Source organism: Salmo trutta, chromosome 19 (genome assembly GCF_901001165.1).
Source record: "Salmo trutta chromosome 19, fSalTru1.1, whole genome shotgun sequence".
NCBI lineage: Eukaryota > Metazoa > Chordata > Actinopteri > Salmoniformes > Salmonidae > Salmo > Salmo trutta.
Genome location: NC_042975.1, coordinates 47973836 through 47997406, shown reverse-complemented (window position 1 = coordinate 47997406; position 23571 = coordinate 47973836). Strand labels below are relative to the sequence as shown.

At 47.7% G+C, this 23571-nt stretch overlaps 1 protein-coding gene across 5 annotated transcripts; it reads right to left on the bottom strand.

Moving 5' to 3' along the window:
* Window positions 1-144: 144 nt before the first annotated feature.
* mcf2b (MCF.2 cell line derived transforming sequence b) lies at window positions 145-21907 on the bottom strand. 5 transcript variants are annotated; one of them, XM_029701503.1, is made up of 27 exons: window positions 21658-21905; window positions 10866-10994; window positions 10515-10631; window positions 10168-10317; window positions 9919-10043; window positions 9616-9730; window positions 9398-9517; window positions 9049-9240; window positions 8680-8871; window positions 8164-8335; window positions 7861-7946; window positions 7003-7088; window positions 6737-6803; window positions 6539-6654; window positions 6344-6413; window positions 6131-6223; window positions 5857-5949; window positions 5624-5749; window positions 5262-5477; window positions 5040-5132; window positions 4514-4634; window positions 4325-4385; window positions 3807-4006; window positions 3472-3584; window positions 3194-3306; window positions 3001-3104; window positions 145-1353 (listed from the first exon to the last, which is right to left on the bottom strand). In XM_029701503.1, exons 1-27 carry the CDS (start codon window positions 21706-21708, stop codon window positions 1319-1321), a joined length of 3156 nt encoding a protein of 1051 aa, XP_029557363.1. In that variant the 5' UTR covers window positions 21709-21905; the 3' UTR covers window positions 145-1318. The 5 variants fall into 5 exon arrangements, with proteins under 5 accessions (XP_029557363.1, XP_029557365.1, XP_029557364.1 ...); XM_029701505.1 differs by having other exon boundaries at window positions 3807-3922; XM_029701504.1 differs by having other exon boundaries at window positions 4556-4634; window positions 21658-21904.
* Between the last annotated feature and the right edge of the window lie 1664 nt (window positions 21908-23571).

Sequence of the window (23571 nt, the reverse complement as noted above, 5' to 3'; positions counted from 1 at the left end):
GGAATCTTCATCCATACCATCCAGCCTAGAGCCCTGTATCTTGGGCAGAACTACTTCCACATCATCAAAACCCAGACTGCTGTATCCTCAATGTCTTTTGGTTCCTTTAAATTATTTTTTTGGAATACTGTAAGTCGCTCTGGATAAGAGTGTCTGCTAAATGACTAGAGTGTAAAGAAAGACTCTCCCATCAGATTATCTTGTGCTTGTATTTGGTAAAATAATTTCCATCCATATCATATATGAAATTCTCTGTACATTTACATGAATCCCCAACGTCCGTCTATGTGGAGAATTTACACATAAGCTGCGACATCCAATCATCGCACTCACTCAGCAGCAGAAATAGCAGCCGCGGCAGCAGCACCGCAGGACCCTCCTCTCACGTCAAACGGTCAGACGACTGACACGCCACCCCCTACTGGCACAACACTGCAGTGCACATAAAAAGAAGCATTATGCAATGTTCAACAGAGAACTGACCACCTGCAACTGACCACCTGCAACTGACCACCTGCAACACCCTGTTGACATTCATGCAGGATAGCGAGCATAGAAATACAACGCTTGGCACGGTTTGCTTGCACACTGAAATGGAAGCTATTTACCATAGTAACTGGGGATAATGAGAGTGGTACAAAATGAGGCTGTTCTAACAAATAACAAGCAGACAGGGAAACTGTACAGTAGCATGTTTTGGCACATAACCTGGCATTGATGATATGTTGAAATCTGTTATGGTCTATCATGAACCATGATAGTTACGCACAAATGTAAAAAAATAGAGATTGATTCACTTTCACTGTAACAGAAGTAAAACAGTCCTTTTCAAAGTAAATATATTTTTAAAGTGGACTAGAAACAGTTCATGCATCTCATCCACAGGGAAATGAAGACATGGAGATCCAATGTCCCGGGGTGACAGTTCTTTAAGGTGATGTTGTGATGCTGCCTGGGGGTCGGAAAGTAGACTCAGTCCACTGCCTTGTGCTTGAGGTTGTTTGCTTGACGTGGGTAGGGGTGTTACCCACGGCAACACATGCACTCTCTGGAGGAAATGTAAAAAGACGTCCTTGTGGTTTATCGTCATGGTATTGATATGGTGTTGATTATTATACATTTCTGGAGATGGACGGTAAGAAGGCAAAGTTGACCCTTCAGATCCTCTGGTTTGATCGATGACTGATCGGTCTCTGGCAGCATGTTCAAGGCCCCCGGAGACTCCGGGGAAGACGACCTTGGATGGGAATGATGTCAGGACGACAGTTGTGGTGACAGAGGTTTTGTCCGGACGGAGGATGGATGGCACGTGCTTCATTCAGAGAGAGCTGAGCTTTCGGGTTTTCTGATTCCCTGAAAGAGTAAGAGAAACACACAGGTAGTAAGGTCGTAATGTGCAGGTATGTAGAGAAACACACAGGTAGTAAGGTCGTAATGTGCAGGTATGTAGAGAAACACACAGGTAGTAAGGTCGTAATGTGCAGGTATGTAGAGAAACACACAGGTAGTAAGGTCGTAATGTGCAGGTATGTAGAGAAACACACAGGTAGTAAGGTGGTAATGTGCAGGTATGTAGAGAAACACACAGGTAGTAAGGTCGTAATGTGCAGGTATGTAGAGAAACACACAGGTAGTAAGGTCGTAATGTGCAGGTATGTAGAGAAACACACAGGTAGTAAGGTTGTAATGTGCAGGTATGTAGAGAAACACCCAGGTAGTAAGGTCGTAATGTGCAGGTATGTAGAGAAACACAGGTAGTAAGGTCGTAATGTGCAGGTATGTAGAGAAACACAGGTAGTAAGGTCGTAATGTGCAGGTATGTAGAGAAACACAGGTAGTAAGGTCGTAATGTGCAGGTATGTAGAGAAACACACAGGTAGTAAGGTCGTAATGTGCAGGTATGTAGAGAAACACACAGGTAGTAAGGTCGTAATGTGCAGGTATGTAGAGAAACACACAGGTAGTAAGGTCGTAATGTGCAGGTATGTAGAGAAACACACAGGTAGTAAGGTCGTAATGTGCAGGTATGTAGAGAAACACACAGGTAGTAAGGTCGTAATGTGCAGGTATGTAGAGAAACACACAGGTAGTAAGGTCGTAATGTGCAGGTATGTAGAGAAACACAGGTAGTAAGGTCGTAATGTGCAGGTATGTAAAGAAACACACAGGTAGTAAGGTCGTAATGTGCAGGTATGTAGTGAAACACACAGGTAGTAAGGTCGTAATGTGCACGTATGTAGAGAAACACACAGGTAGTAAGGTCGTAATGTGCAGGTATGTAGAGAAACACACAGGTAGTAAGGTCGTAATGTGCAGGTATGTAGAGAAACACCCAGGTAGTAAGGTCGTAATGTGCAGGTATGTAGAGAAACACACAGGTAGTAAGGTCGTAATGTGCAGGTATGTAGAGAAACACACAGGTAGTAAGGTCGTAATGTGCAGGTATGTAGAGAAACACAGGTAGTAAGGTCGTAATGTGCAGGTATGTAAAGAAACACACAGGTAGTAAGGTCGTAATGTGCAGGTATGTAGAGAAACACACAGGTAGTAAGGTCGTAATGTGCACGTATGTAGAGAAACACACAGGTAGTAAGGTCGTAATGTGCAGGTATGTAGAGAAACACACAGGTAGTAAGGTCGTAATGTGCAGGTATGTAGAGAAACACCCAGGTAGTAAGGTCGTAATGTGCAGGTATGTAGAGAAACACACAGGTAGTAAGGTCGTAATGTGCAGGTATGTAGAGAAACACACAGGTAGTAAGGTTGTAATGTGCAGGTATGTAGAGAAACACACAGGTAGTAAGGTCGTAATGTGCAGGTATGTAGAGAAACACACAGGTAGTAAGGTCGTAATGTGCAGGTATGTAGAGAAACACACAGGTAGTAAGGTTGTAATGTGCAGGTATGTATGTGGATATGAGGACATCTTATTCATTCTTGCTAATAGCTACAAACACAAGAACAGGGATCTCTACTATTGGTCCATGGGGAGCCCCTCACCTTCCATCCTGCCTGAGTGGGCACGGCCACTCTCTCCCAGAATCCTGTGCAGGTTATCAGCTGAGACCCGACCCTCATCACAGCGACTGACATTCCTCACAAGCCTGACAGAGAGAGAATCAGGAGTACTGCTGTAGTAACGACGGCAAGCAACAGTAACAGCGGTAGTGATATTAGTAACGGGGCTTCTCACCACTTCCCTACAGTGTCCTGATCCAGCAGCTGGATGACATCGCCGCAATTAACGATGAGGTCATCTGTACTACACACACTACTTTCCACCAGGGCCCTGTACCTCCCAGGAACCTGTGAGAGGAAAGCATGTCCCCTTAAGATCAGATAAACAAAAAACAGACTGACAATAGCCTCATATTTTACATCATGCTCTAATTCCAATGTCCAATTACGTCCACAAACTGTTTTGCAGAACACTTGACACTACAACGCCGGGTGACGTTTAGACCGGCTCACCAGTGGAGTAGGGTCGTCCTCCTCGTCAGAGTCTGACAGGTTGGACAGGTCAGTGGCGCTCCAGTCCTCCGGACCCTCGCAGACGTCCACTGAGTGGGAGGTGCCAGGCCAACCTACGTTTGACAGGCAGAAGCTCTCGATTACAACCCTCCTCACAAGTCAAAGGTCTCTCTGCGTGCCAAACATATTCACCTAAATGTCACTTACGTTAGACACTTTCAAAACCTTCCCACGTGTCAAAACCTCACCGACCGGCCCCAACTGGCCAGCAGTCTGCTTTGCTACTAAAGTGAGTTGGTGAGACAAAATGGCTGCTGTTTTCCACGCTTACTCACTGCGTCGATTGTTGTGCTGGGGCTGGGGGGAGAAGACCACGGGGTCTGTGAGGACGGGGCTGGTGCGGCCCGACGACTCGGCCTCCTCCGTGCTGAGGGATTGGTCTGGAGGCTTACTGTGAGGAAGGACATCAAAACAACCTGAGCAGCCAGTGATCTGCCCGGGACTCCACGGCATGCACACCGACATACGAGCCAGACTGTCCCGCGCCGCAAAGGAACGGGGCAGAAACACAACATCCACATGGTCACAAGCTTGGCCTCAGGCACTGGCTAACTCACATCGTTCTCGAGACCGACGCCAGAGAAACAAGCTTGACATTTCGGGAGTCACTAGGTTGGAGATGTTGATACCAAGCTATGATTGGAATCGACAACAAACGAATCACACGCTACGAGCGCCATTTTCAAACATTTCCAGGAAATCCCAATGTTCTCTTTGTTCGTCATGCAAATTGTAAGACATGGGGACATGAGAGAACATGAGCGGACGTGAGAGGACATGCAAAGAGCATCACCTGTCAGTAGAGGGAGGAGACAGAGGAGTCTGCTCCGAGAGTTGAATAGGGGGAATGTCTTCTGAGAGAGGGAGAGAGGGGGGGCAGATAAAAGGGAATTTAGACCAGGTAGTTTAATCAAACTACTGGCATGCAGACAGACAAGTCACATCACACCACAATAGAGGACGAGGGGAATGAACAACACACCCAACATGGAAGCTGACAGACAAGTAGACGCAAAGTAGAAACCTTGGAGGAGCCTCTGTTGGTTGGTGAGAATTTTCCTGATCTCCGTGAGCCAGGCGATCTTGATCTGGAACGTAGGGGCCTGGGGAACACAACCACGGGCGTCAGTACCGTGCGTGTGTCAGCGGGTCAAATCAAACCAAACCGTATTGGCCGCGGACACATTTTGCAGATGTTATCGCAGATGCAACGAAATGCTTGTGTTTCTACCAAACATAAAATAAAATAATTGAGGAATATCCGGACGAGCAATGTCAGAGTCCGGAATATCAATATACAGGATGGTGTGTATAGACATTATGGACAGTGTATGAATAGAAAAGGTGGTTACAGCAGTAGTTATATAGGATGAGTCTTGACTAGAATACAGTGAATACATATGAAGTGAGTAAGACCAGACCAAGCCTACTCCATCACTTGCCAAGACACAGACTAAACTGAGAGCACAAGATAATCAAAATCAAATGACACATAACGTGGCCCTCACCTGAACAACATACACTTCCTCTCTGCCACTGTACCAGAGCTCAAACTTTTTCACATCTCCTTTGACATTCTCAGTGATGCCAACAGCACTCATCTGCAGAGAAAACACAATTCCCCACCGCAAGTGTATTGACTGTCCCTTTAATCAAAGCGAACGTGTGTCCATATGATAAGAACAGAAGTGCCAGTTGTGCCCTGCCCCCCCCCCCCCCCCGGGCCTTACCCTCAGGCAGTGCTTGAAGCTATAGAAGGGGGTGCGGTCGTGGCCCTCCCCATGCTCCTCACGGCGCTTGCAGAAGAGCAGAGCGTGCTCATGCAGGAAGAGATGCCTCTGCATGGGTTTGAAACGGGCCTTCATCCTCGTCGGGCCCCTCTTATGGCTGATCCACACACTGAAGGAGCCCTGCATCAGCACCCGACCCAGGTCACTCAGCTCTCCCTGGGGACACAGCCAGACACAACACAACCCAGCACGTTGGGATGTGGTAAGACATAATTATTACTGAGAGACAAAGATGCACATCTGTCCTTTTCTCATTCATCCTCACTTAGTCCCTCATACATTCTCTCACCCACATGCAGTACCTCATAACCTGTGATGGCGATCTGGTGCATGGAGTCGTTGACAGACTTGAGGAGATCCAGCATGGACTCCAGTGCTCCCTGCAGCTCAGAGATATAACCACTTTCTGCGCTGTGCTTCAACAGCTCCTGTCGGGAAAGACAGGAGCCCGGAGGGCCCCAATGTGTTCATATGGAATGTTAAAGCGCGCACACGAACCATGCATGTCAAGATGTCGGCTGAGCCCAAGCCCTACCTTCAGCAGCAGCTGGTACTTAGTCAGTCTCTGGACAGGCTTTAGGAGGTACGAGTCCAACCCCAGTTTGTGCTCCAGCTTCTTCTGACACTCCTACACAGGATGGAGACGGAAAGACCGAAGAAATCCTTCAAAAGTGTCCAGAAGACGCAACGTTTGTCAAAACTAGAACTTTTTTATCAATACATGAAAGGGGATTCAAAAGTGGGAGGTAAAGGGGAAGTGCATCTCTCTTCAATGAAAAACAGTTTGGCAGTCCACTTAGCCAGAGTACCTGGAAGAAGAGGGAAGCAGAGCACTGTCTCCATAGCAACTCAGAGTGCGGCTTGTTCTGACAGTAGCGCTCGTACACCTGGAACTTTTCTTTCTGAAACGGACAGAGAAACGTCAACACCAAGCCAACTGACCGCAGAGGGTTACAAGGGGGCTCTGACTGATGACCCCATAACACATGAAGTCAGAGAGGGGTGATCACAAGCTTGCTCACCCGTTGTAGAAAGCAGGCTCCAACCCTCTCGGGAGTCTCCAGGCACCCCTCCAAGTCCTGGAGGAAGGTCCTGTAGAGAGGAGGAGGAGGGGGAGGCATGACTTCAATCAATACTCTCCTCACTGTAAAAACAGAGCTTTTGCTTATCAGTGCCTCGGTGCGTGTGAAAGAGCGAGTGTTTGTGTACATCCTTGCCTGCTATGGAATTTGTAGATCTCTGGCATATTCCCGAAGAGGACTTCCTTCTTGCTGCGCAGGACAGAGGGCAGTAGGTTGGAGAGGACGGGGTTATCCATCTCTGCCCTGTAACCCTACAGAAATGAAGACTTGTTTTTTTTATATATCGTACCCTTTGGGATGGTTTGTGTGCAACTGTTAAATGAAACACCTTACCAGCAAGACAGAGAGCAGCTCCTCTACATAGATCCTCTCTGTCTCAATAAGCTCTTTGATTATGTGTCTGAAGACACAAAGCACAGTCAGCAAGATGCACAGAGAGAGAGAGAGAGACAGAGAGGCACCAGTAAGGGAAATTCCTTTATTAAATGAAATGTAATTACATTTTCTAGGCAGATAACAAAGACAGATAAACAGCTGATGAAACCAAGCTGGAATCAGACAGTACATGCAGACTGATGATGAGTGGGGGGCTGTTTCACCGTTTCAGCTGGTCTGGGCTCTCCTCTCCCTCCTGGCCGTAGGAGAGAGAGTTGCGGTTCTCCTCGTAGTCATGCATCACCTCTATCTGGAGAGGGGGAGGGAGAGAGAGCAGGAATGAATTTAGTCAACATGACAAGCTGAAACCATGATAAGCCACTCTGTATGACAAAGATGATGTGGAGGCCAGATTAAAAAAAATAGGCTATCCCACATTGGAGAACACGCAAATCGTGTTGACATGAAATGTAAAGTAGGGGACATTCTATAGCCCTATTGGGACGGGGGAGGTTGGGATGGTCGCGTAATGTAATTATCCGCACGAGCACAAAACACCACATCCGTCATTGTAGTCTTGTCCGTATCTGCCATGTCAGTCATTTTTACTTGGCGGGAAGGTTATTGACGTGGATACACCGTTGATTCAACCAGCGGGCCGTGCCTATTTCTCTTTTAAAAGATTAAGCGGATGATATTGTGCCAATGAATTGATGAATTGGCAATTACGTCCGTTAATTGAATGTCTGCACACAGTTCGCGGCTCTTATTGATACCATTTAGACTTTCTCCAAACTGAAAGCCAATATAAGTTGAAATATATTCACGCCTAGAACAACCTCCTGGCTCCCGTCACGATGGTCCATTTAGAATGAGAAAAATGATATATTTCCCTGGGCAGTTTGGTAAAAACGAATCCCATCCGAATCGTCGATTGGGAAAAAAATGGACATGCTGGTCGAAATAACCACGTAACCAAAGTCCTATATTAATACAGGTCCTGTGCGTGTCATACACTTATAATGAATGCAGTGGGTCTTAAGGAACCTTGTGATCTTTCGGTGTCAGAACCCAACTCTCACCTTTCTAGGGCTTTTCCGAGCTGCCCTCTTGCCAGGTAAGAGGTCAAAAGAGAACCTTGAGTTGAGAACCGAGTTGAAATCTACACCTGCAGGCATGAAAATGCACAGAATGATTATGAAAAAAAGACGATTACTTCAAGTATGAACACTTGATCTGAGGAAGACAGGCTGCTGAATGTCCACTATCATCCTTGAAAAATCTTCTCTCACACACCTAATAATCAGAGTACGAGAGCTAATTCACATTCAGCGTCCGTTAGGCCTCGGTAAGAGTTTTGTGGTTGTGTAGTTATGGTAACGTACTGTGTTTGGGGGAGAAGAGAGGGGATTTGCACCGGGGAGAGTGCTCAGGCCGAGGGGCCACCAGCTGGACGGGCCGCACCTGAATGTCAGCCAGCTTCCTCAGACATGCCTGTCTGTTGTGGATCATTCTCTGCATGGCAGACAGCTTCTCAGTGGCCACCCCAATCTGAGACTGAGATACAAAGAGAGAGAGAGAGAGAGAGACAGAGAGAGAGAGAGAGAGCGAGCGAGAGAGATTATCGATAGAGATCGACAGGCCTATTGGATCTGCATGAGGGAGGAGAAAGGTGGAAAGTGCTGGCAACAGTAGGTTGTTGATAATAATACTCTACGCTTGTGGCAGTAGTAGTATTACAGTATGTGTCATGTTTGCCGTGTCGACAGGGTGCTGTCGTCGTACCAAAGAGCTTTGGGATGAAATGATAACGGGAGGAAATGGCACGGTATGACTTGGAGCCAGGCTGGGTGGAAAAGTGACTGATACCAAAGAACACACTATGGAACAGGGACGCATACCTCTAGCTGAGGGGTCAGGATGGCCTCAAACTCCAGACTGAGGACATCAGGGCTTTGGCTCAGACACACCGGTTTCTCCTCCTGGAGTCTCTCTATGTCCTGCAGCGCTCCCTGAGCTCCCTCCTTGGACTGGAACTTATCCACCAGCTGATTGGCTAAGAGGTAAGCCCCCTCGTCACACCAGCGCCGGGCCTGAGGGCGGACATAGACACACAGACACACACACACACACACAAAGACGCATGGAAGCATGACACACTGACCATCACAGACATCACTGTCTCTACAAGCTTTATGAGTGGATATGGGACGATGGGGGTTACAATTGTGTGTGTGTGTGTGTCTGCGTGCGTGCGTGCGCTCGCATGCCTCTTCCAGACGCAGCAGCAGGTCGCGTATGCGGGTGAGGGCAGCCCGTTTGGCTCGGATAGCGGTGGTCAGCACGTCACAGTGGTGCCGCAGCTCGTTGCACCGCTGGACGATCAGGGCCAGAGCGTAGTGGTGACCGGTGGCCAGCTGGTGGCCACGCAGGATGATTATCTGGGCGCGGCCCATCTCTTCCTGACAACCACCACAATCACAACAACAAAAAAACCCGGTCAAGGATCCCCATCATAGGTGCACCTATCTGGAGCAGTTTACGTTTCTCTGTCAGAAATCTCACGATGTACTGGTTAAGGGTCAAGCGAGAGGTTCGTTTGTGTCGTGGGACCCTGACCTGTGCGCGGGTGTCCAGTGACTCCAGATCTTTTAATAGCTGTTCTGTCTGGACCACAGTGCCGCCCACTGCAGCGACCTCCTTCTCCTGACCAGACAGCCGGTCCAGGATCTCCTCCATCTGAGCAACAGCAAAAAGGAAGTTTGACCTCTGGCACTAAATGGAGGAAATAGTACAGATTGACACTTTTCACTTGTACCACTCTAAACTGGCTGTACCTCGTGAAAGCTCATCTCATATCTCATCAGCTGAAGGTACTGCTGCAGTTTCAGGTGATGCTTCTCAAAAAAGCCATCAAAAGCCATCTCCATGTCCCGTAGTTGGGCCAGAAGCCTGAAGAAAACAGATGGTACACAAGCTAAAGGTCAAACACTTAAACCTATCAAAACGATAATTCCCCCAGAACCCCATCCCATGGCAGCTCCCGCAAAGACAACATGAGATAAATGAAACTACACACACCAACGGCATGTGAAGAAACACAGTTGTCTGAACCATCTTTTTTTAACAGTGTACTGCACCTCTGCACCGTGTCCCAGTCCTGTTTGATATCTTTGTCCTCCTGACCATCAGCTTTAGCTGCCTTGGCGGCTTCCAGGTTGGAGAGCAAGTGACGGCCCTCCCGCATCACTGACCTGATGTCCTCCTGCAATCGTTGCCATTCGGTTATTCACAGGACGTCACAACACCATGCACTACTACGGCCTTGCAAGAACAACAACAAAAAAAGCCTGAATAATTCCAAGGTTGTCATGGGAGGTGCGTCTTACTTTCAGCTGCCTGTATTTGTCAGTGTGGGATCTGAGGAGGAACTCGATGGCGTCGGCCTCATCTGGAAGCTCGGTCTCGGCGAGCTCGGTGCCAAACGACTGCAGCAACTGGGCTATCTCCTTCACAGTCACGGCAAAGCTCTCAATCGCCTACAGAGGGAGACAAATATGAATGAACTTCTACCAAAAACACCAATTTGTCACGTATTCTGCCACCCTGCACATCTAGGCTGCTTTGCGGTGTTAATTGTCTACGTGTCGTTGATGAGGTCAGTGTTCCAAAATAACAGGTCTGCCTTATAAATCGATGTGTTGCTTTAGGTGACACGGTGGGACAGCATGTTTACCGTACGAAGGACAATCCAGTCACTATGGCAGTACTCCAGAGTTCCACCAAACTCGGAGGTCAGCTGGTTCTCATCAATGTAGCGAAGCAGGTCCGTAACTGAACTGAGCATAACCACCTGTGGAAGAACGCAGAGTAGCAGACCGAGGTGTACAACACAAAAGCATCATGACAACCAGAATCCATAGTAATCATCACTCCTCACATTACAGTAATACATCTTAGAGAGAGATTGTGGGTAACACAACCTAAGAGAGTCCTTCACAGCCCCTGATATTGTCAGACTGTTGAAACAACTACTGTAATCACCTGAATACTGTCCCTTAACCACTTCGTCATCTCCACTTCTTACCGGCATCTTGAGCATGAAGTCATCCTGGCTGAAGCGGAAACCCAAGTCAGTGCCGGTGCCTGAGGGACTCTGCAGGAGACTGGTGGGCCGCAGAACCAACACCAGGTGGAGATTCCCCGGGAAGGACATCTGCAGAAAGAAGACAGCAGGAGAAGAGAAAAACAGTTCAGATAACTGATATCATTTAACGTTATTGCCCGTGTGGTATGACTGTTGTGTCAGTCTGCTCTCTTTTTATCCTACTTGGTTATTGCCTCACTACCGTTCTCAAGCTGTTCCTCTTAGTTTTCATCCTACTTAGTAAGTGTGGACGTTCACAGTGTTGACCTTCTTAGATCATTAGATAACTCTTACATAAAGCCCTCCTCCCTATCGCACTAGACGAGTGAATAAACCCAAGTCAGCATGTTGACTTTATGTAATGTTTTCATAACCTACATGACTCATCTCATATGTATATACTGTACTCTATACCATCTACTGCATCTTGCCATCCAGATGTAATGTATCACTAGCCACCTTAAACAATGCCGCTTTATATGTTTTCATACCCTACAATACTCATCTCATATGTATATACTGTACTCTATACCATCTATTACATCTTGCCTATGCTGTTCGGCCATCACTCATTTATATATTTTTATGTACATATTCGTATTAATTCCTTTACACTTGTGTGTACAAGGTAGTTGTTGTGGAATTGGTAGATTACTTGTTAGATATTACTGCACGGTCGGAACTAGAAGCACAAGCATTTCGCTACACTTGCATTAACACCTGCTAACCACGTGTATGTGACAAATACATTTGATTTGATTTGATGTTTATGTAGAAATGATAACCCCTATGTTGCATGGCTAGATGGATGCAGAGTTATATTTTGATACATATTTTTACACATGTTAACTATATGGCTCTGGATGAATGTAATGGGCTCTAATTTTACCAAGATGTTCTAATTCCGTGCACTGGAATTTAGGTTCCAGTTCATTTTAATGCGTTGCAAAACAAGTATGACAAGTATTGTCTCTACATGATGATTAAAATAAACAAATGATAGAGAAAGAGGGGAAATATATGTAAAATAGTAGCCTTCTACAGTCTCTGGAATAGCAGAGAAACTCACAACATACTGCAACACCTCCAACATCATACTGCAACACCTCCAACATCATACTGCAACACCTCCAACATCATACTGCAACACCTCCAACATCATACTGCAACACCTCCAACATCATACTGCAACACCTCCAACATCATACCGCAACGCCCTCCAACATCGTAATGCAACGCCTCCGACATCATACTGCAACGCCTCCGACATCCTACTGCAACGCCCTCCAACATCATACTGCAACACCTCCAACATCATACTGCAACGCCTCTGACATCATACTGCAACGCCTCTGACATCATTCTGCATCTCCCTCCAACATCGTACTGCAACGCCTCCGACATCATTCTGCAACGCCCTCCGACATCATACTGCAACCCCCTCCAGCATCATACTGCAACGCCTCCGACATCATGCTGCAACGTCTCCGACATCATACTGCAACGCCCTCCGACATCATACAGCAACACCTCCAACATAATACAGCAACGCCCTCCGACATCATACTGCAACGTCTCCGACATCATACTGCAACGCCCTTCAACATCGTAATGCAATGCCTCCGACATCATACTGCAACGCCCTTCAACATCGTAATGCAATGCCTCCGACATCATACTGCAACGCTTCCAACATCATACTGCAACGCCTCCAACATCAGACTGCAACGCCTCTGACATCATACTGCAGCGCCCTCCGATATCATACAGCAACGCCTCCGACATCATACAGCAACGCCCTCCGACATCATACTGCAACGTCTCCGACATCATACAGCAACGCCTACAACATCATACTGCAACGCCTCCAACATCAGACTGCAATGCCTCCGACATCATACGGCAACGTCTCCAACATCATACTGCAACGCCCTCCAACATCATACTGCAACGCCCTTCGACATCGTAATGCAACGCCTCCGACATCATACTGCAACGCCCTCCAACATCATACTGCAACACCTCCAACATCATACTGCAACGCCTCCGACATCATACTGCAACGCCTCTGACATCATTCTGCATCGCCCTCCAACATCGTAATGCAACGCCTCCGACATCATACTGCAACGCCTCCGACATCCTACTGCAACGCCCTCCAACATCATACTGCAACACCTCCAACATCATACTGCAACGCCTCTGACATCATACTGCAACGCCTCTGACATCATTCTGCATCTCCCTCCAACATCGTACTGCAACGCCTCCGACATCATTCTGCAACGCCCTCCGACATCATACTGCAACCCCCTCCAGCATCATACTGCAACGCCTCCGACATCATGCTGCAACGTCTCCGACATCATACTGCAACGCCCTCCGACATCATACAGCAACACCTCCAACATAATACAGCAACGCCCTCCGACATCATACTGCAACGTCTCCGACATCATACTGCAACGCCCTTCAACATCGTAATGCAATGCCTCCGACATCATACTGCAACGCCCTTCAACATCGTAATGCAATGCCTCCGACATCATACTGCAACGCTTCCAACATCATACTGCAACGCCTCCAACATCAGACTGCAACGCCTCTGACATCATACTGCAGCGCCCTCCGATATCATACAGCAACGCCTCCGACATCATACAGCAACGCCCTCCGACATCATACTGCAACGTCTCCGACATCATACAGCAACGCCTACAACATCATACTGCAACGCCTCCAACATCAGACTGCAATGCCTCCGACATCATACGGCAACGTCTCCAACATCATACTGCAACGCCCTCCAACATCATACTGCAACGCCCTTCGACATCGTAATGCAACGCCTCCGACATCATACTGCAACGCCCTCCAACATCATACTGCAACACCTCCAACATCATACTGCAACGCCTCCGACATCATACTGCAACGCCTCTGACATCATTCTGCATCGCCCTCCAACATCGTACTGCAACGCCTCCGATATCATTCTGCAACGCCCTCCGACATCATACTGCAACCCCCTCCAGCATCATACTGCAACGCCTCCGACATCATGCTGCAATGTCTCCGACATCATACTGCAACGCCCTCCGACATCATACAGCAACGCCTCCAACATAATACAGCAACGCCCTCCGACATCATACTGCAACGTATCCGACATCATACTGCAACACCTCCAACATCATACTGCAACGCCCTTCGACATCGTAATGCAACACCTCCAACATCATACTGCAACGCCTCCTACATCATACTGCAACGCCTCCAACATCAGACTGCAACGCCTCCAACATCAGACTGCAACGCCTCTGACATCATAGTGCAACGACGCCAACATCATACTGCAACGCCTCCAACATCAGACTGCAACGCCTCCGACATCATACTGCAACGTCTCCGACATCATACTGCAACACCTCCTACATCATACTGCAACGCCCTTCGACATCGTAATGCAACGCCTCCGACATCATACTGCAACGCCTCCAACATCATACAGCAACGCCCTCCGACATCATACTGCAACGTCTCCGACATCATTCTGCAACGCCTCCAACATCATACTGCAACGTCTCTGACATCATACTGCAACACCTCCGACATCATACTGCAACGCCCTTCGACATCGTAATGCAACGCCTCCGACATCATACTGCAACGCCTCCAACATCATACTGCAACGCCCTTCGACATCGTAATGCAACACCTCCAACATCATACTGCAACGCCTCCTACATCATACTGCAACGCCTCCAACATCAGACTGCAACGCCTCCAACATCAGACTGCAACGCCTCTGACATCATAGTGCAACGACGCCAACATCATACTGCAACGCCTCCAACATCAGACTGCAACGCCTCCGACATCATACTGCAACGTCTCCGACATCATACTGCAACACCTCCTACATCATACTGCAACGCCCTTCGACATCGTAATGCAACGCCTCCGACATCATACTGCAACGCCTCCAACATCATACAGCAACGCCATCCGACATCATACTGCAACGTCTCCGACATCATTCTGCAACGCCTCCAACATCATACAGCAACGCCCTCCGACATCATACTGCAACGTCTCCGACATCATTCTGCAACGCCTCCAATATCATACTGCAACGTCTCTGACATCATACTGCAACACCTCCAACATCATACTGCAACGCCCTTCGACATCGTAATGCAACGCCTCCGACATCATACTGCAACGCCTCCAACATCATACTGCAACGCCCTCCTACATCATACTGCAACGCCTCCAACATCAGACTGCAACGCCTCCGACATCATACTGCAACGTCTCCGACATCATACTGCAACACCTCCTACATCATACTGCAACGCCCTTCGACATCGTAATGCAACGCCTCCGACATCATACTGCAACGCCTCCAACATCATACAGCAACGCCCTCCGACATCATACTGCAACGTCTCCGACATCATTCTGCAACGCCTCCAACATCATACTGCAACGTCTCTGACATCATACTGCAACACCTCCAACATCATACTGCAACGCCCTTCGACATCGTAATGCAACGCCTCCGACATCATACTGCAACGCCTCCAACATCATACTGCAACGCCCTCCTACATCATACTGCAACGCCTCCAACATCAGACTGCAACGCCTCCGACATCATACTGCAACGCCCTCCAACATCGTAATGCAAAGCCTCCGACATCATACTGCAACGCCTCCAACATCATACTGCAACGCCTCCAACATCAGACTGCAACGCCTCCAACATCATACTGCAACGCCCTTAAACATCGTATTGCAACGCCTCCAACATCATACTGCAACGCCTCCAACATCATACTGCAACGCCCTTCGACATCGTAATGCAATGCCTCCGACATCATACTGCAACGCCTCCAATATCATACTGCAACGCCCTCCGACATTGTTATGCAACGCCTCCGACATCATACTGCAACGCCTCCAACATCATACTGCAACGCCTCCAACATCAGACTGCAACGGCACTGACATCATACTGCAACGCCCTCCGATATCATACAGCAACGTCTCCGACATCATACTGCAACGCCTCCAACATCATACTGCAACGTCTCCGACATCATACTGCAACACCTCCAACATCAGACTGCAACGGCACTGACATCATACTGCAACGCCCTCCGATATCATACAGCAACGCCTCCGACATCATACAGCAACGCCCTCCGACATCATACTGCAACGTCTCCGACATCATACTGCAACGCCTCCAACATCATACTGCAACGTCTCCGACATCATACTGCAACACCTCCAACATCATACTGCAACGCCCTTCGACATTGTAATGCAATGCCTCCGACATCATACTGCAACGCCTCCAACATCATACTGCAACGCCCTCCGACATCGTAATGCAACGCCTCCAACATCACACTGCAACGCCTCCAACATCAGACTGCAACGCCTCCGACATCATACTGCAACGCCCTCCAACATCGTAATGCAACGCCTCCAACATCATACTGCAATGCCTCAAACATTATACTGAAACGTCTCTGACATCATACAGCAATTTCTCCGACATCATACTGCAACCCTCCGACATCATACTGTAACGCCCTCTGACATCGTAATGCAACGCCTCCGACATCATACTGCAACGCCTCCGACATCATACTGCAACACCTCCAACATCATACTGCAATGCCTGCAACATCAGACTGCAACGCCTCCGACATCATACTGCAACGCCCTCCGATATCATACAGCAACGCCTCCGACATCATACAGCAACGCCCTCCAACATCATACTGCAACGCCCTCCGACATCGTAATGCAACGCCTCCGACGTCATACTGCAACGCCTCCAACATCATACTGCAACGCCTCCAACATCATACTGCAACGCCTCCAACATCAGACTGCAACGCCTCCAAAATCATACTGCAACGTCTCCGACATCATACTGCAACACCTCCAACATCATACCACAATGCCCTTCGACATCGTAACGCAACGCCTCCGACATCATACTGCAACGCCTCCAACATCATACTGCAACGCCTCCAACATCAGACTGCAGCGCCTCCGACATCAGACTGCAACGCCTCCGACATCATACTGCAACGCCCTCCAACATCGTAATGCAATGCTTCCGACATCATACTGCAACGCCTCCAACATCATACTGCAACGCCTCCAACATCATACTGCAACGCCTCCAACATCAGACTGCAACGGCACCGACATCATACTGCAACGCCCTCCGATATCATACAGCAACGCCTCCGACATCATACAGCAACGCCCTCCGACATCATACTGCAACGCCTCCGACATCATACTGCAACGCCTCCAACATCAGACTGCAACGCCTCCGACATCATACTGCAACGCCCTCCAACATCGTAATGCAACGCCTCCGACATCATACTGCAACACCTCCAATATCATACTGCAATGCCTCCAACATCAGACTGCAACGCCTCCGACATCATACTGCAACGCCCTCCGATATCATACAGCAACGCCTCCGACATCATACAGCAACGCCCTCCGACATCATACTGCAACGCCTCCGACATCATACTGCAACGCCTCCAACATCAGACTGCAACGCCTCCGACATCATACTGCAACGCCCTCCAACATCGTAATGCAACGCCTCCGACATCATACTGCAACACCTCCAATATCATACTGCAATGCCTCCAACATCAGACTGCAACGCCTCCGACATCATACTGCAACGCCCTCCGATATCATACAGCAACACCTCCAACATCATACAGCAACGCCCTCCGACATCATACTGCAACGTCTCCGACATCATACTGCAACGCCTCCAACATCATACTGCAACGCCTCCAACATCAGACTGCAATGCCTCCGACATCATACTGCAACGTCTCCGACATCATACTGCAACACCTCCAACATCATACTGCAACGCCCTTCGACATCGTAATGCAACGCCTCCGGCATCATACTGCAACGCCTCCAACATCATACTGCAACGCCCTCCGACATCGTAATGCAACGCCTCCGACATCATACTGCAACGCCTCCAACATCATACTGCAACGCCTCCAACATCAGACCGCAATGCCTCCAAAATCATACTGCAACGTCTCCGAAATCATACTGCAATACCTCCAACATCATACTGCAACGCCCTTCGACATCGTAATGCAACGCCTCCGACATCATACTGCAACGCCTCCAACATCATACTGCAACGCCTCCAACATCATACTGCAACGCCTCCAACATCAGACTGCAACGCCTCCAACATCATACTGCAACGCCTCCAACATCATACTGCAACGCCTCCAACATCAGACTGCAACGGCACCGACATCATACTGCAACGCCCTCCGATATCATACAGCAACGCCTCCGACATCATACAGCAACGCCCTCCGACATCATACTGCAACACCTCCAACATCATTCTGCAACGCCTCCGACATCATTCTGCAATGCCTCCTACATCATACTGCAACGCCTCCAACATCATACTGCAACGCCTCCAACATCATACTGCAATGCCTCCAACATCAGACTGCAACGCCTCCGACATCATAATGCATCGCCCTCCAATATCATACTGCAACGCCTCCGACATCATACTGCAACGCCCTCCGATATCATACAGCAACGCCTCCGACATCATACAGCAACGCCCTCCAACATCATACTGCAACGCCCTCCGACATCGTAATGCAACGCCTCCGACGTCATACTGCAACGCCTCCAACATCATACTGCAACGCCTCCAACATCATACTGCAACGCCTCCAACATCAGACTGCAACGCCTCCAAAATCATACTGCAACGTCTCCGACATCATACTGCAACACCTCCAACATCATACCGCAATGCCCTTCGACATCGTAACGCAACGCCTCCGACATCATACTGCAACGCCTCCAACATCATACTGCAACGCCTCCAACATCAGACTGCAGCGCCTCCGACATCAGACTGCAACGCCTCCGACATCATACTGCAACGCCCTCCAACATCGTAATGCAATGCTTCCGACATCATACTGCAACGCCTCCAACATCATACTGCAACGCCTCCAACATCAGACTGCAACGGCACCGACATCATACTGCAACGCCCTCCGATATCATACAGCAACGCCTCCGACATCATACAGCAACGCCCTCCGACATCATACTGCAACGCCTCCGACATCATACTGCAACGCCTCCAACATCAGACTGCAACGCCTCCGACATCATACTGCAACGCCCTCCAACATCGTAATGCAACGCCTCCGACATCATACTGCAACACCTCCAATATCATACTGCAATGCCTCCAACATCAGACTGCAACGCCTCCGACATCATACTGCAACGCCCTCCGATATCATACTGCAACGCCTCCAACATCAGACTGCAATGCCTCCAAAATCATACTGCAACGTCTCCGACATCATACTGCAATACCTCCAACATCATACTGCAACGCCCTTCGACATCGTAATGCAACGCCTCCGACATCATACTGCAACGCCTCCAACATCATACTGCAACGCCTCCAACATCATACTGCAACGCCTCCAACATCAGACTGCAACGCCTCCAACATCATACTGCAACGCCTCCAACATCATACTGCAACGCCTCCAACATCAGACTGCAACGGCACCGACATCATACTGCAACGCCCTCCGATATCATACAGCAACGCCTCCGACATCATACAGCAACGCCCTCCGACATCATACTGCAACACCTCCAACATCATTCTGCAACGCCTCCGACATCATTCTGCAATGCCTCCTACATCATACTGCAACGCCTCCAACATCATACTGCAACGCCTCCAACATCATACTGCAATGCCTCCAACATCAGACTGCAACGCCTCCGACATCATAATGCATCGCCCTCCAATATCATACTGCAACGCCTCCAACATCATACTGCAACACCCCCCGACATACTGCAACACCTCCAACATAATACTGCAACACCTCTATCATACTGCAACACCTCCAACATCATACTGCAACGCCTCCAACATCATACTGCAACAGCAGTGGAGGACCTTAGACTCTTATAACATCCTTGTGACCAACTAGCTGTTGTTCTATGTCAGACTCTCTTCAGATGTGTGAGGCAAATGCACCTCAGGCTCAGCACTAAAAGTGAATAAGACTTCAGTAATGGAACTTTGCATAGGCCAATTGGAGATGTACTTCCATGTACAGGCCACTGTGATCCAAGGGGCAGCCTTGAGCAGCAGCGTGAATGCAAATAGATACAAGGCAAAGTCAATCTGAATGTCTGCAGGACAGGTGATCAATGAAACACACCAGGTGACACCAAGCTCATCAGCTTTCCCTCACACTCAGTCAATCCTAGTGGAGACATGCTGGAGATTAGTTTGACCACTGCAGCACAGATCAAAAACATGCATATCAACAGTTTTTTAGTCTATTACACATCTCAAATAGACCCCTATACCATCACATAATGCATGTATTATGAGATACCGTTTTTTGGTATAATTCAGCTCTAACAAAACGACTGTCTCCATCGTTTGCGACCACACTGCTGTGTCACTGAAACACCTTGCTTACAGTACATAAAAAAAAATGGATTTCACCTTTATTTAACCAGGAAGGCCAGTTGAGAACAAGTTCTCATTCACAACTGCAACCTGGCCAAGATCAAGCAAAGCAGTGTGACACAAACAACAACACAGAGTTACACATGGAATAAACAAACGTACAGTCAATAACACAATAGAAAGGTCTATATACAGTGTGCGCAAATGAGGTCAGGTTAGGGAGGTAAGGCAATAAATAGGCCATAGTGGCAAAATAATTACCATTTAGCAATTAAATACTGTAGTGATAGATGTGCAGAAGATGAATGTGCAAGTAGAGATGCTGGGTACAAAGGAGCAAAAAAAAAAAAAAAAATATGGGGCTGAGGTAGTTGGGTGTGCTATTTACAGATGGGCTATGTACAGGTGCAATGATCTCTAAGCTGCTCTGACAGCTGATGCTTAAAGTTAGTGAGGGAGATATGCATCTCCAGCTTCAGTGACTTTTGCAATTCGTTCCAGTCATTGGCAGCAGAGAACTGGAAGGAAAGGCAGCCAAAGTAGGAATTGGCTGTGGTGCCTGTGGTGCCCTGTGGTGAACTACAGAGCAAATATAGTACAATAGGCTATATCAGTTATTAGCTAACAGTATATGATAGATGCAGACTGATACATACAGACAGCAGTAGAAATGCAACTAGGCTACTGCAATAATATTTTAAGGTCATACAATATGCATTAACTCTCTATCGATAAAGATAACACTGATGATAATACCCCCCTACAACAAACACTAGGTTATATCACTCTTCAATGCCTAAAGACCTGTTTCAACTATTGTTACTGTTGTTATACCGCAAGACTTATCATACACACCATTTTGTCATTGGCATGTCCTGTCCGACCGACCCCCCCCCCCCCCGCATCTCCAAACACATGTATAGACGTACAACTATGTAAACTATTTTTGAAATTGACGCTTACTAGAACAGACAGAAACTCAAGTCTTATCTGACGTTTGTATATGCCTTAAGTCGCATGCGATTTCTAGCTGATGCCGCAGTAGGGCACATCCCGGCCAAACAGTGTTCGCCTCGCTATGCTGCAATAGACAGATCCTGATTCCTAATTTCGGGAAACATCAAAGAAATACTTATATGGTAAACACCTTACCGCGGCCCTCCGCAAACGGGGCAGTCCCCTAAAAGGATTGGCCTCCGCCATGGTTTTAGGTTGGCCTTTCTAGGGGATATCTCCCTATTTTTAGGGGATATCTCGCCGCATCACAACTTCCCTCCCTCCATCAGTACAGCGCGGGACTCTCGGCAGTAGTGAGCAGCCGCAGCATCGCATTGCAGTGGCCGGGTGGGTAGCAGGTAGTGATACGAACGAACGGCTCTTTTTGAACGGCTGTTTTTGGTGAACGTTGGGAATCGAATTGCATCTGTGAAAAAGCCGTTTATTTTGCTCCCTTATTTGCATACTGTTACCGTTGCTTTTTCAGCTCCAGGTATCGATTATCTGCAGACAAATTATAAAAACACTATCTGAAGATGGTAATTCCTCAGTGCAGGAACCATATAGTGAGGAGAGAGCCTCATTCTGATCAACACTCATTTGTTCATTGCATTTTATTTGTTCGTATATTTGGTCTTGTAAAAATGTAGTTGAACTCGCATTTCACGATCTGACCTAATGGTAGGCAACGTTTTAGGCTTTAAATTAGAGATGGGCTGTTTCTTTATGGTTTAAGGTCACTTTGCAAGCGCTACTGAACGAAGAGCCGTTTTGTAGCCGAATGAACGGCTCTTTTTAGGTGAAAGGAGTCAAATGATCCGGTTCATCGAAAAGACTCAGAATACCCATCACTCGTAACAGGCAGCGCTGTCTGTCTGCAACACCTTGAACGCACTTGCGTCCACTCAGAACAGGGCTGTGTCAGTGTCACTGTCACGCGCATTTCACGTCAACTGCAAAATCAAATTCATGTAAATAATATGAATGATGTCCTTTATCATTTTCTACAAAAATGTATTTTCCTATGCCATGCTGTGTGTGAGCAATCTTTTCTATAGGACTGTGTGTGTGTGTGAGTGTGTGTGTGGTAGAGAGAGAGAGAGCGAGAGATTTTGATTTGATTTGGATCTCTTTTAGTCTTCTTTTGGACTAATCTTTCAAGAGTCCTTAAACATTAAAATACAATTCATAATACAGTCACATTTTCTCATATAACACACTGTTACAAAAAGACTGACATATTGACCAGATCAATACTCTAACAGTCTAAAAGATAGATTGATTATTCCTCGACCATAGTCCAGCACAACTTTCCTGTGTATTATATTTAAATGGTTTTAAAATATTGTTAGAATGTATATATTGAAAGGTTTCTGGTTTGCTCAGATAAATTATTCAACTTCTTTATTGCTCTAAATCAAACTGTTCTTTTGCATATTTCTCTTTTCTGTCTGGATAACACATAGATGGTGGACAATCTATTCCTAGTATTTACTGAATGTCTGTCTCTTACCAACTGAATACTGTTGTGAGTAGAGTTTGGCCGTTTTAAATGTTGTATATTATGAAATAAAATAAGCATGTTTTTTTTTCAATGAAGAGCATTGAGCATAACTACAGCAGCAGAACCATATCTCCACCTTAAAACAACCCTTGCTGAGAGAGAGGGAGCGAGAGAGAGAGAGAACCATAGAGCGAGAATGGTAAAGAGAGAGGTGGAAGAGAGAGAGAGAGGGAGAGGGAGAGAGAGAGAGAGAGGACCTACATCCAGATCACAGCACCACCAGCCACATCCACACCCTCACCCCAACCAATCAATACCCCCTCAAACCAACCATGCCCACACCCCATAAAGGCCCCCTCAGATCAGATCTATGCCCTCCACTCTTACCCTAGCCCAAGCCAATGGCATGTATCATATGCTCAGCAGGCTCTTCTCACAATTACTGGTCTGAAGCCAAACCACATGACCAACAACATTGGACACTTGGAACACAAAGTCTTCACTATCATCCTGGAATATCCAATTGCCGGACGTCATCTGCCTTTGGCCTAAAGAACAGGAACCTG